The sequence below is a fragment of the Cyanistes caeruleus genome, chromosome 4 (assembly GCF_971803275.1).
Source record: "Cyanistes caeruleus chromosome 4, bCyaCae1.hap1.1, whole genome shotgun sequence".
In the NCBI taxonomy this organism is placed as follows: Eukaryota; Metazoa; Chordata; class Aves; order Passeriformes; family Paridae; genus Cyanistes; species Cyanistes caeruleus.
Window position 1 is genome coordinate 83,432,532 of NC_141704.1, and position 13,740 is coordinate 83,446,271.

The window sequence follows — 13,740 nt, forward strand, 5'->3', positions numbered from 1 at the left end:
TGCCAAGGTGGCCAGGGCTGGACAAGGGTTGTCCTGAGCACAATGGTGGCTCAAATGTTTTACTCTGCACTATCACCACTCTCTCTCATTCTCTTTTTCCTTGGTTTTTGGTTTTTTCTCTTAACTTGCATACGCTTGCTCTGGGAGACTCCCCCCAGAAGCGCTGTCTGATTTGAGAACCAGCCCAGTATCAAACACCTAAGCTGTGCTCCTCCCGGGGCTTCTACCCTCAGCCCAGCAATGTACAAAACTCCACTCTCCCAAAAAAGCTTTCCAGTGACCTTAAGCTGCCTTTTCCTCATTTCATTCAACAATTAGAGCAATACACCCTGACCTAACAGCAGGGGATACAGGGCTCCTGCTCAGCCTGCCAAAAAACCACCCTCAGGAAAGAGTAGCAGGTCACCCACTTGAACCACTCCAGTTTCAGGGTCTGGGACAAGAACTGTAAACAGTCTTGAGACCTGCTGGGCCCACCCCAGGCATCTCTGTGAATTTTAGCAGCTTAACTTTGAGCAGAGATCTCTGCAGCCCTTGTGAACACCCAGCTTGTGAACACCCAGAGGGGAGGCAGCAAACCATTAAACAAAGCTGGTGCAGAGCTGCATTTAGCACAGGGACGCAGGGGCACCTCCAGCCCCGCTCCATTTGCCCCAGGGCTGGCAGTGTGTGCTGCCCCAGCACCAGGGAAGCAGCAGTCCCTTCCCAAGGCCTGCTCCAGGGAGGGGATCCCCACTGCACAGTGCCTAAAGCAGCTCCCAGCAGCTCTGCAGGGCCCTGGCAGGGATGCTCAGCCTGGCACAAGCTGCAGCTGAACTGAGGCTCTCCTGGATGGCCCCACACAGCACAGGCAGGCCATTTCAAGTGGCTGGCTGGTTAGAAATCGGTATTTTTGCCAGCAGCCAGCATCAGAACAGAGTTCAGCAAGGGGAAGGGAACATGGAAGAAGCACTTTACCCACTTGTCAGTAAATGACAATCACTAAGGGCAGGGAGGTCCCTCACTGTTACCAGCAAGTGCAGGAAAAAGCCACTTTTCCATCACAGAATATCTAGGAAAAGGCAAGTCCATCCTCTCAGGCTTGTGAGATGAAGTGGCACAAATGCCTTAAGTCCCTGGCCCAGCAGTGCCACTGCCCCAGGCTGGCTCCATCCCAACCTCCCACGCTGCCAGTGCCAGCACACAGAGCCAGGAGCTGCCAGGAGCGTGGGCTGCCAGCACCAGGGAAAAATCCTCTACCAGGACTTGCCAGATTTGTGTGAGGTGGAAAGGGCAAGACACAGCCACCTTCTCCCCCAGCCTGTGGATATTTGCCCATGGATTTTCTACTTTGCCTTTCTTCACCCATGCTAAAAATACCTTGATGTCCTTCACACAGACAGTGCTCGCTCCACCTCCAGCAGGGAAAAGGAAAGGGAAGCCAGAGACACACCTGACAGCTTTGTTTCCTTTACTTCACCAGCATGAAATCACAGGGGAGAGAGGCACCTGTGCCCAGAGCTGAGACAGGAGCAAGGGTGGACCCTGCCAGTACCACATCCCCTCCAGCTCCTGGAGCTCTTCCCTCATCCTCCTCTTCCTCACCCATCTAACGTGATGGAAACCTGGCAGAGGCTGGCACACATCACCTGCACACACCTCCAGATACAGAGAGGCCACTTTCCAAGCTGGATAGTCAAATGCACAAGACACAGCTAGTGCAGCTATCCCAGCTGCTCCCATTTCTCTGCTATTTGCAGGAAAAGGGGAATTTCATGTCCCTTTTGGCAGGAACAGTCATCAGACTGGAACATGCCTTCCTCTCCTCTCTATTTTCTCTCCTCTCCATGCCCTAGTTGGTCAAGAGACAGGTGTGAAATATGCTCTTACATTTTGGAGCAAGAGTGCTTCTAATCTAGCCTTCAGTTCCTTCCACATCACAATATTTTAGTGGCCACTGGCATTTTCTGATCACACTGTTCTGAGACTCATCTCACTATGTCCCCTTTTTGGCCACTCCTTACTTTTGTTAAATCATTTCTGTCATCTGTACTTGCAAATGCTTCCTCTTCTGCTGGTTTGACCTTCACTTCTTCTTTCTTTGCATGAGCTGCAAAACTTGCTAAAATGCTGCTTGCCCTCCTCAATCTGCCTGTGTTGTGTATCGAACTCAGAGAGTTGTAAAAAAAAAGGTGAAAATAAAATTTATAAAGAATAAAAAGAAAAATAAAAATGGAAAAAACCCCAACTATGGGGTTTTTATGCCTTTTGGGAAGCATGCAGTTTTGGGAAAAAGCACTCAAAAAGACCACTGGAAGACCCAGAGGTCATTGGCAAAGCAGCATTTGCAAAGCGGAGGAAATCGGCCGGGGCTGATGGAATGCAGGCAGCTCAGAAACTGCAATGACAGCAGCCAGAGCGAGGCAGGCTGCAGCAGGGCTTCAGAGAGCAGGTGCACCCTCCCCTGCCCCAGCAGCAAGGAGCCTCCTCTGCCCACTGCAGCAGCAGGAGCCACAGGGAGGTGGCCTGGAAAGGGCAGCGTGCCCAGAGGGACCCCAAGTGCAGAGCTGTGCCAGCAACCTCTGCACAGCAGCTTCAGAGCAGGGATGGAGATGAAGGCTCAGAGAGAGGGGAAGGGAACAAGAAAGGCCGAGGCATTGATCTGCTGCAGACTAGGTGAAGGTGAGCAGCACCATGGCAGCAGCACAGAAACTGCCAAGGGATGAAAGGCTCTGGCAGAAAAAGCAAATTAAATTCAGGCTCAATGCTGAGAATCTCAGCTCGGCTAATGGAGCAGGCAAGCAACATGAACAGGTAAATACAGATTATCAGCTACAGCCAGTAATTCCATGGAAAAGGAAAACGCCCATTACCAAGGTTAAATTCTGTCAAACCCTGGTCTCACAAATTCCCTGAAGAATTAACCAAACCAGCAGAGACAGGATCCAAGAATACATCTTTTCAAGTATAAATAAGCTCCCAACATAGCACAAGACAGAGCAGCACAACTGTCCTTCAACTCATACAACTCACAGAGCCCTTCCTGCCTGAGGAAACAGCCAAAAAAGAGCTGATCAGGACCGGCCCTGGGAACTGGTGACAGAGACAGAGCAGCCAAGGCACATGGGCAAAAAAAGGTGATGAAACCAGCTCTGCCATGCTCCTCATCCCACAAACCCGACTGCTTAGGGCCTGAGCAATTAAACAGCTGGGTAAAGAGGGTTTTGCCCCTGCCTGCGAGGGGAGAGGAGAATGATGGTCGATACCAAACCACTTCTGGGGCCTGCAGCACTTACAGCTGGTGGTCCAGTCAGCACATGGAGACAAACCAAGCATCAGCTTGGCAAAACCTTTTTCCACAAACCACCATTCAGGCTCTGTTTAGCACTGAAAATCTTTCCAGAAGCCGTATGAATTTAGATCCACGCAGATATTTACATCGCTACCACATGAGGCCAGTGGCCTCCCAACTCCTCCCAACTCCTCCCTTGTGTCCCTATCTGCCTTCCCACAAAAAAGTGGGCAACCACTTGCCTTGCTGCTGTGGGATCTCTGCTCTGAACAGCCTGGGAAGCTGGGGGAGCTGGGGGTCAGAGCCACAGTCCCTGCACTTAGAGGTGCAGGGGGCTCCCAGCACGAGGCAGTGGCTGCAGGGGACGAGGCTCAGCCTCGCTGGCCGCTCCAGCGAGTCCCACAGAGCCAGCTCACGGGCCCAGGAGGTGGCTGCACTTCCTTCCTCAAGGTTCACCCCTGCTCTACTCTAGACTCAAAAACAAACCTCACTGCCTTTCTGTTTGCTGTTGTTCCCCTAACAAGAAAAGTAAGCAACACATGAGCTGGGAAAGAACTTAGTAACGCCTTCGTTCTTAAGCCCTTGGCTTGGATGTTACCTTGAATTTCCAAGTAGATGCAAGTAACTACTCCCTCCCACTGGAATGAGAGTACAGACTGTGGGGCATCGCTGCCAGTGACAGGATTTGTTCTGATACAAACAGGCATTGATGTTTGCAAGACATGGGAGAAGTCTCATTTTGCAATTGCTATTTACTCCTTATGTAAGGCAGGCAATGACCCAGGTACACCTCTGGAAATGATAGTTCAGTCAGGTTCGATGGGAAAACTTGGTTTTGGTAGATTGTTTGTTTATTTTGCATTTTTTGATGGAAAACAAACACAACACTCCCAACTGGGCTGCTTACAACAAAGCAGGGGCTGTGGCAGCTGCTGCAGAGCAGTGCTGGAGGAGCCTCTCGGCACAGGGTGCTCTGGACTGGATTTTCTCTGCCCATGATACATTCTGTTCTGCAGCTCTGATGGGGTTAACAGCACCCAGACATGACTGCTGCAGTTTTACAGAAAATTGCATTACGAAACAGAAATAAAGCTAATTTAGGAAGTGAAGTATTTAGGAGAAGGGCTGCAGATACCTTAACCAGGCTCAAGCGAGCGGCAGCACGGAGGAAGATGTCAGAGCTGCCAACTCCAAATATAAGGGCCAAGCCCACACTAATGACATGGAAATAAATAAGGAACCTCTTCAAGGAGGGTAGAAAGATTTATTTAGAATGGCAGGAAAAAATAGACATCTCATAAATGCAGATTATCCCCACTCCAAGAGGGCTCTAATAGGCAATTCTGTGGCCATCACAGGTGATGACACAGACCAAATATTTTTACTGGTAAATGGGACACAGCAGCATGTGACAATGAACTACGGTTCAGTGAGCCTGAATTTACATATTTCAGTGAAACACAGGAGGCCATGTAAGTTCCTAATGCTCACAATTCAGAAGGCATGGGGAAAAGAAAGTCAAAAAGAAAACACGTGCCTGTCCCAGGCAAGCCTCAGAGCTGTGTTCAGTGCTTTTACATTACTGACTAGCACTGGCTGGCAATTTCCAGCTGCTAAAAAAACCTAACAACCCAAGAATATCTGAATTGCCAGAAATTAACATCGAGGTCACTGGAGTAAGAGAGGAAAGCCCCATGGATGGTGCAAAGGCCTGGGACTTACCATTTGTTATCTCTGATGGAAAACAGTGACATGGAAAAGGAAAAATAGCCCCAGATGTGACAACTTTGCTGTAATCTGTCACAGCTTAATCCCCTTCTTTTAGAAGTTGGGAAAAAAACCCCACACTGACCTCTCTTCTCCCTAAAAAACCCCCAAGGACAACTGAAATGGGAAATAATCAGAAAATGCTGAAATAACTAAGCCTTAGGAAATTATTAAATCAGAATTAGTGATCTTTGGGTTGGCACTGATGCTTCAAGGGGACTCAAGTCCACCCAACAAGCTTTGGATTGTCTGAAATGCTTCAACATCTTAAAGACTGACTACTTGAGTATCATTATTCTGTGTAGTTGATTTAAATTATTTATTATGGCAACACAAATTATTTTTCTGTGATGTCTTAGGAGAACTTAATGGCAGCATTATCCCAGACCATCTAAACATCTTAAAGCATCATGGAACTCTCTCCAGATCAGGAACATCAAGGTCTTTGCATGTTGGGATGGGGAAGTCTTCTCAAAAAAACAGAAATACAGAGCAATACTGCTCAAGACCCTGGTGTACTTTGGTTTGGCTCATGGCACACACACTGTGAATTTCTAAATTCTAAATTTCATTTGGTGTGAGATTTCTGAAAGACCCATGTGCTTGGGGTGGAAACAGTTGTGAACCTGGCCCTTGGATACATGGGTCTTTCAGAAATCTCACACCAAATGTAAATAAACCAGCTTATTTCCTTTTCTGGAAAGTCCTTCTCAGCTATTACTGCAAGCCTAAAAAAAGCAATGGAATTGGGAAGTGACTGTAAGAAGTAACATCAGTGCAGAGCAAGAACAACCAGGCAAGGGACACTAACAAAATATAGAAATTCCCGAGGCTGGCACTGCCAGCACTGGAGGAAGAACCCCAGCATTGCTCCTCTCGCAGCTGCCAGGACCTGCAGGGCAGTTCAGTCCCCAGGAGAGGACATCCTGCAGATGTCAAAGCACCAGAGGAAGGATGACATGCACCTTCCCTCCCATCTGCCTGAAGCTGCAGGCGAGGGCAGGCACACAGGAGCCTCTGTCCTCTGTCTGTCCTCGGCAGCCCAGGGCACCCTGAGCCCCCCTACAAACCTGTCATCCTTGGCACACCAAGAGATGGCACAACAGCTCATTTACACAGCTCATCCTGGCTAATGGGCCAGGGATCTGCTGAGCCTGACAAACTGCAGGCCACGTTCCAAGGGGACAAACAGCAGCCAGGATGGCACTGGCTGCAGCACATGCAGCTGCAGCAGCAGCAGCAGTGCAGGGATGCCACAGCCAGCCTGAGCCCCGGGCTGCTGCTGCAGCAGGAGCCTCAAAGTGAGCCCTGGAGAGACCCCCCTGCTGCCTGCAACCTGCCTGCACTGGGAATGCTGCTGGGAATGCTGCTGCCTGGCACAGATCCCTGTGAGCATTGGGAATGCACAGATCCCTATGAGCACTGGGAATGCACAGATCCCTATGAGCACTGGGAATGCACAGATCCCTGTGGGCATTGGGAATGCTGCTGGGAATGCTGCTGCCTGGCACAGATCCCTGTGGGCATTGGGAATGCTGCTGGGAATGCTGCTGCCTGGCACAGATCCCTGTGGGCATTGGGAATGCACAGATCCCTATGAGCACTGGGAATGCACAGATCCCTGTGAGCACTGGGAATGCTGCTGGGAATGCTGCTGGGAATGCTGCTGCCTGGCACAGATCCCTGTGAGCATTGGGAATGCTGCTGCCTGGCACAGATCCCTATGGGCACTGGGAATGCACAGATCCCTGTGAGCACTGGGAATGCTGCTGCCTGGCACAGATCCCTGTGGGCATTGGGAATGCACAGATCCCTATGAGCACTGGGAATGCACAGATCCCTGTGAGCACTGGGAATGCTGCTGGGAATGCTGCTGCCTGGCACAGATCCCTGTGGGCATTGGGAATGCTGCTGCCTGGCACAGATCCCTGTGAGCACTGGGAATGCACAGATCCCTGTGAGCATTGGGAATGCTGCTGGGAATGCTGCTGGGAGTGCTGCTGGGAGTGCTGCTGCCTGGCACAGATCCCTGTGGGTATTGGGAATGCACAGATCCCTGTGAGCATTGGGAATGCACAGATCCCTGTGAGCACTGGGAATGCACAGATCCCTGTGGGCATTGGGAATGCTGCTGGGAATGCTGCTGCCTGGCACAGATCCCTGTGGGCATTGGGAATGCTGCTGGGAGTGCTGCTGCCTGGCACAGATCCCTGTGAGCATTGGGAATGCACAGATCCCTGTGAGCACTGGGAATGCTGCTGGGAGTGCTGCTGGGAATGCTGCTGCCTGGCACAGATCCCTGTCCCAAAGGCTCCCCAGTGTCCCCCCAGGCCCAGGAGCAGCACGTGGAAGCTGCATGGTAACACAGAGCCTGCCCTCAGCTGGGATGGGGTGCTCTGAGGGGGTGCCTGTGCCAGCAGCTGGCACAGAGAGGAAATGCACCCCTCACACAGCACTGCAGAGCAGGGCCCTGCTGCTGTCCAGGGCCAGGGAGGGAGCTGGGGGAGATCACCAGCCGTGCAGGAGAAGGACACCATGCATGCCCCAGCAGCCCAGCCTGCCTGTGGGGCACTGCCAGAGCCAGCCCCGAGCAGGAATGAACCTGCAGCCCTGGCTGTGCTCCCCATTGTGCACCCAGGCCAGAGGAGGAAGTCGATACATTGCATTAAATGCCCAACTTCACCTTTCTGGCAGATATTCCTCTGGTGCTAACTCACATACCTGTCTGCTCCCACCAGGACAGCTCACCCTGCCCTTCGTGCCCGGGGTGTCTGAGGGTTAGAGCTCACACGGGGCAGGCACGATGGGAAGCCACTGTTCTGGGAAAGCAAAGGGACCCTGAAGATGTGCATCCTGGGGAGCTGGAAGTCTTGCCATAAGGACTTCTTTATTTGCACATTTCCGTAGTTTCTCCTGAGCCCCTCCTATTTTCCACTTGAGAGAGTGGGAGTGTGCACTCCTGAGTGAGAGAAGCAGCACTCTGAAACGCTGAGACACAAACCACTCACAGCCCAAGAGGGGAAGACAGCACACTCCCAGCGTTATTTACTCACAACAATAAAATGTGGAGGAACAGGGGGAGGCTGGAGCACTTGGGAAGGGCAGGTTAAAAAAGGGGGCCCCAACTCCTTGTTCCTACAAGCTGCACCTCCCAGGATTCCAGCCTGGTCCTGAACACCCTCCTTGTGCCTGGCTCAGAGTGTCACACACACACCTGCAATAAAAAGAGGCAGTGCAAATGATTTATAGACTCCTGAAATACCACGGGCTCTGCAGCAGAAAAAACAGATTCTGCACAGCAGTGGCTGGGAACAACCTCACCTCCAAGTTCCTCCAGGGATGAGGCTGTGTTTTCACTCTGTTGACAAAGATTTCAGAGCAAGGGGGGCCTGCAAACACAGGCACCAGCCTCGCTCCCTCAGGCACACCTGTCTGCACTGCTGGGCACAGAGGAGCAGAGGCAGCAGGAGGAGCTGTCAGACCCACCACCTTTTCCACCCAAACAGCGCTGCAGCAGCTCTGGGGAGTGGCAGTATTTTGGGATGAGGGTTTTCCTTATTTTGGGATGAGGGTTTTCCTCTCCCTGCCCTTGTCCCTTGCACCCCTGCTGCCAAGCCAACTGCAGTACAGCAGTAAAGGCAGGATGCAGGACTTGCTCTCCAGACCTCTGTGTTTTCTCCCTGCCCAACACCTCATCCACCCTTGAAATAATCAAGTTTCCCCATCTCCAGCAGGAGCCAGGTGTGCTGTGTGGCAGCTGGTAAAGATGAGGAGCACATTCCTAGTGGAAAGGCTGCTCCAGAGGTTAGTGCCTGTCAGCAGCAGGAGTGAGCAGACTGCCTCCAGCTCCTGGCAGGGAGGTACTGTCCTGCCTGTTACAACTTGCTTTGGATGACAACAGACCACATTTCATGTGAGGAGAGTGTGCCTATCTTCAGCTCACAGCAGCCTGCTTGTTTCTCTTCACTCAGCTGTAAACATGGCAAAGATTCCTATAAACCTTTATTGGGCAGCAAACCAGCCAAACATGCTCAATTACCAAAAAAGAGGAACAAAAAGGCAAACCCCTCAACAGAAACACCCTCCTACTCGTGAGCAAACAGCCCTGCTGCCAACAAGGCTCCCTGGGAAGGAGTAGGAATATCACCATAAAACACTCACATCATAAGGGAAAAACAGTTTTTTCCTTTACCTGACCAACTACTCATTTCAGCAGCACCTTGAAAGGAAAGCCATCACTCACAAGAGCCCATACAATCCCCTGTGCCCTTCCAGCCCATCCCAAGCTCCCAAAAAGCTCAACTTTCCAGATCAGCTTTGGCACACAGAAATCCCAAGCCATGGTGTACACCAGGCACAAGTTCTGCACCTCAGGCTGATCTCTCAACCTTTGACTTTAACACTACAGCAAAGTTTCCCTCGTGCCAGACTCTCCCAGCACGTGGTGATGAAACATTGAATGCCAGTGGGTACTGATGATTACAGGATATTCTCCTAGACTCCTTATGCACTTTTATCTAAACTATTTTATATGCTTGACTTCGTTGCACAGCAGAACTGCAAATACCTCCAGAGGTCAGTCAGGACCCCACATTTTTAAGCATCACTTACTCAAACACCTGTCCCTGGGCCTCTGACATCTGCTCTCTTCAGCACACACTGATGTGGAGGGTAGCAGGAGGAGAGGAGCACAAAGCCCAGGAGATCCACCATGCCTGAACAGGACTTGCTCTGAGACTTGAGAGCAGGGGTGGTGTGGGGGCATCAGAGGGGCTTGTGCTCCATCTCATGCTGAGAGGAAAAGTCATATTCTCTCTGGGTCCTTGCAACTTTGCAAGAGGAGGAATCACTTCTCTGGAAAGAGAAAACACACCTGGCTTTCCACCCACAGGCTGCACTGGGATGCCTTTCAGGGAGGCAAGAGGAAACTCCGTAACAGATACAGGAGATGGAAACACTGATCTCCTGTAGATCTTTCAAGCCCAGCAGCTTTTCATCTTTCTGGCCCCAGTGGAGAAGCCTTTTAGCCTTTTGCCTAGAAAAATTGCCCAACAAAGAGCTTTTGTGTTTTATCATTAATAACTGGGAGGCTGTTGCATCAGCTAAATTGAGGTGCAGCTCTTGGTCGGTCCCAGGAGTGACTTACAATAGGGTTCCCACCTGGGACATGCAACAGAAAGCAATGCAGAAACAAGGGGAAGCTATTAATTGCTTGCAGAATCACTGTCCCCTACACCAGCTTCCCGGGATCCTGGAAAGAGGCACCACTTGGAGTCACAAACACAGCCACCCCTGTCCCCAGAGAAAAAAACATTACTTAGTTTTAACAGCCAGAAGAAAACAAACACTATTTGTCTTCTGCTCAGATTTCAGATTTCTCTTAAAACAAAACAGGCTTTTAGAGGTAGGAAGGCAAGAGGAAGGGTGGGGAAGGTCACAGATTAACCTTCCTCCTATTAGCAGGTTCCAGGATTCTGGCTACAAGGCCAAGAAAACATGACACCAAGTGCCCAGTGTGACCACAGCCCTCTGTGATGCTGAGCCGTGAGGAACTGCCTGCCAGAGGATTTTACCCTCCCACCCTTTCCAGCAGCATTTAAATACCTCCTGTTTGCAATGAGCAGCAGCGTCTCTGGTGGACTGGGGAGAACCTGGAACTTTATATAATTGAACTTTAATATAATGCAATTATTTTGTTCATGTTCTGTTTTAGTTGGTAGTAACTGTGGTCATCGCACTGTTTCCAGTTTTGGTCTTAGAACAGGATGACTTTTGTAACAGAGATGTAAAAATAACCCTGTCTTAAAGCAAAGAACCCAATTCACTAAGAAAGTTGTTTTTTCCTGCACGTCTCTGCTGTCCCTGCTCTCCAGCCCTCCTTCTCCCTTTGCAGTGCTGGCAGTGAAAGGCCCATCAGCTGTACAACTCCAAACACCCGACCCAGTGTCACCCTCCCCCTATAACCACTGCTTTAAACACTTCTCAGTGGTTTGCTCTGCTACACAAGCCTCTGCCCACCTGTACAAATCTTCTCTAAGAATTTCGCTGGGGTTTTGCCCAGGTGATGTACAGTAAAAGGCATGGTGAGATTGCATGGAAGAGGAAAAGTAGACTTGTAGGACAATTCATCTTCTCATTCCACCAGGCATAAAAAGAGGATTATTACTAGAGGGTTTATCCTAGCCAAAGAAATCAGATCAGTTACACTGCTGGAGTAATAAATACGTGTTTTGAGCCTTACTATCACATCTAATACACAGCAAAGGTACAGGTTGAAGTTCTGTAATGGACTTTTTGGCAGGAGACATTCACTCCTGTGTGAATGAAAGTGCTCCTTGCACAGCCAGAGTCCAAAGCTTTGAGACCGAGACCCAGCCCGAGCGGCAGGAGTGAGGATTGGGATTTACAACACCTAATGAAAGGGCCGGAATACTGCAAAGTAGCTACAGGTAAACACTAGCACGTGTACTTTCAAATTAGATTAGTACCAACTACTGGTATTGTTTAAAGAAACAATTGAACGGCAGCAACATCACAGCCTTTTACAAAACCTTGCGCCATTCGAAACTTTCCCGTAACTCAAAACAGAGAAGCTCCAGAATCCCCATGGCACCGAGGGGATTTTCCTGCCCTCGGGACAGAGCAGTGCAGCTCGCTGTGCTCCCGCAAGGCTGTCCGGAGCATTCCCCCGGCTCTGCCCGCGCCTCTCCTGCCCCCAGCAGCGCCCAAAGCGCCCTGGCAGCCTCGCCCCGGGCTCCGAGCGAGGGACACCCAGAGCCGCGGCTGCGGGCTCAGCCTCGCTCCCCTTCGGCCAGGTCTCCCGACAGGGGGAGAGAGCCGGCCGAGGGAGCAAAGGGAGCCCGCAGCACCCGGAGCCCCCTCGGGCACCGCTCCGCTCCCGCTCCGCTCCCTCCCCGCTCCTTCCCTGCTCCTGTCCCCGCTCCTGTCCCCGCTCCTTCCCCGCTCCTGCCCCGCTCCTGTCCCCGCTCCGCTCCTGTCCCCGCTCCTGTCCCCGCTCCTGTCCCCGCTCCTGTCCCCGCTCCTGTCCCCGCTCCGCTCCTTCCCCCGCTCCTGCCCCGCTCCTGTCCCCGCTCCGCTCCTTCCCCCGCTCCTGCCCGGCTCCTGCCCCGCTCCTGTCCCCGCTCCTGTCCCCGCTCCTGCCCCGCTCCTGTCCCCGCTCCTGCCCCGCTCCTGTCCCCGCTCCTGCCCCGCTCCGCTCCTGTCCCCGCTCCTGTCCCGCTCCTGCCCCGCTCCCTCCCCGCTCTCTCCCCGCTCCTGTCCCCGCTCCTGTCCCGCTCCTGCCCCGCTCTCTCCCCGCTCCTGTCCCCGCTCCTGTCCCCGCTCCCTCCCCGCTCCTGTCCCCGCTCCTGTCCCGCTCCCTCCCCGCTCCTGTCCCCGCTCCTGTCCCCGCTCTCTCCCCGCTCTCTCCCCGCTCCGGCCCGGGAAGGGCGCAGCGCTGGGGCTGCCCAGGAGCGCGGCGTGCCCGGCCCGAGCCCCGGAGCCCCGCTCCCCCCCAGGAGCCCGGGGTCACTCACTGCGCTCCGGGACAGCCCCGCCGCCGGCCAGCAGCTCCAGGTAGGCGGCCCAGAGCCCCAGGGCCAGCGCGGCCAGGGCCAGCAGCAGCCGCAGCTGCCTCCGGCGCCGCAGCCGCGCCAGCAGCCGGCCCCGCATGGCGCCGCTCAGGGCGCCGGGCTCCGGGCCCTGCTGCTGCTGCTGCTGCTGCTGCTGCTGCTGCTGCTGCTGCTGCTGCTGCTGCTGCTGCTGCTGCTGCTGCCCCGGGACCTGCTGCTGCTCCGGGACCTGCTCCGGCCCCGGGACGCGCTCCGGGCCCGGGACATGCTGCTGCTGCTGCTGCCGCTGCTCCCGCTCGGCCCCGCCGCTCCCCCGGAGCGGGGCGGACCCAGGTGCGGGCGGAGCCCCCCGGCAGCTCCGGCCCCGCTCTGCCCCCGCCCCGCCCGGGGCTCCGCTCCTGCCCGGCCGCAGAAAGCCGCCTCGCTGCCGGGGGGAGCCCCGCAGAAAGCCGCCCCGCTGCCGGGGGGAGCCCCGCAGAAAGCCGCCCCGCTGCCGGGGGGAGCCCCGCAGAAAGCCGCCCCGCTGCCGGGGGGAGCCCCGCAGAAAGCCGCCTCGCTGCCGGGGGGAGCCCCGCAGGCCGCCGGCAGCCGCTCCCGGGGCGGCGGGAGCATCCCCGGGCCAGGGGACGGGAGAGGATAACTCCTCTGCCGGGAGGAACTAGAACGAGGGGGAACCATTCAAATTCACGCTGTTTCAGAGAGCTGAATCCATTTGAAAGTGTCTTTCACCTGGTGCAACAGGTGCACGCACTTGGAAGGGCATTGCTCGGTGAGGAGGAGGAGGCTGCTGAAGCCCCCAAAGCTGATGTTACACCATCACACCCCTCAGCGGGAGGATGAGGGGCTCACAGGAACACCGGGACCTTCCCCGGCTGAAATTGCTGCTTCACTCTGTGTCTCAAGCACGCTTTTGAAGTGACTTCTCGGAGTCCTTCCCATGCTGTTGGTTTCATTCACAGCACCAAGCTGTGTTGGAAGGTGCCAGCTGGGTTCCTCCTCGGTGAAGGAAGATGGGAGATAACATCTGGGATGTGCATCGTGGATCCAGCTGGGGAGCCAGCCCAGAGTTACCCCTTTCCAAAAAGATGTTGGGTCACTGGTGGCAGCTGCTTTCCTTCACAGCCCCACTCC

The 13,740-nt window shown here is 53.7% G+C and overlaps 1 protein-coding gene across 1 annotated transcript in view; it reads right to left on the reverse strand.

Annotated features, from left to right (window-relative positions):
- Positions 1-13,372, reverse strand: part of B4GALNT3 (beta-1,4-N-acetyl-galactosaminyltransferase 3) — a 59,605-nt gene extending 46,233 nt beyond the window's left edge. The window contains exons 1-3 of the mRNA XM_086886298.1: positions 13,361-13,372; positions 13,017-13,267; positions 12,574-12,917 (exon numbers count right to left, since the gene is read on the reverse strand). Of these exons, the coding sequence (XP_086742424.1) occupies positions 12,574-12,917; positions 13,017-13,267; positions 13,361-13,372 (607 nt within the window). The remainder of the gene's footprint in view (positions 1-12,573; positions 12,918-13,016; positions 13,268-13,360) is intronic.
- Between the last annotated feature and the right edge of the window lie 368 nt (positions 13,373-13,740).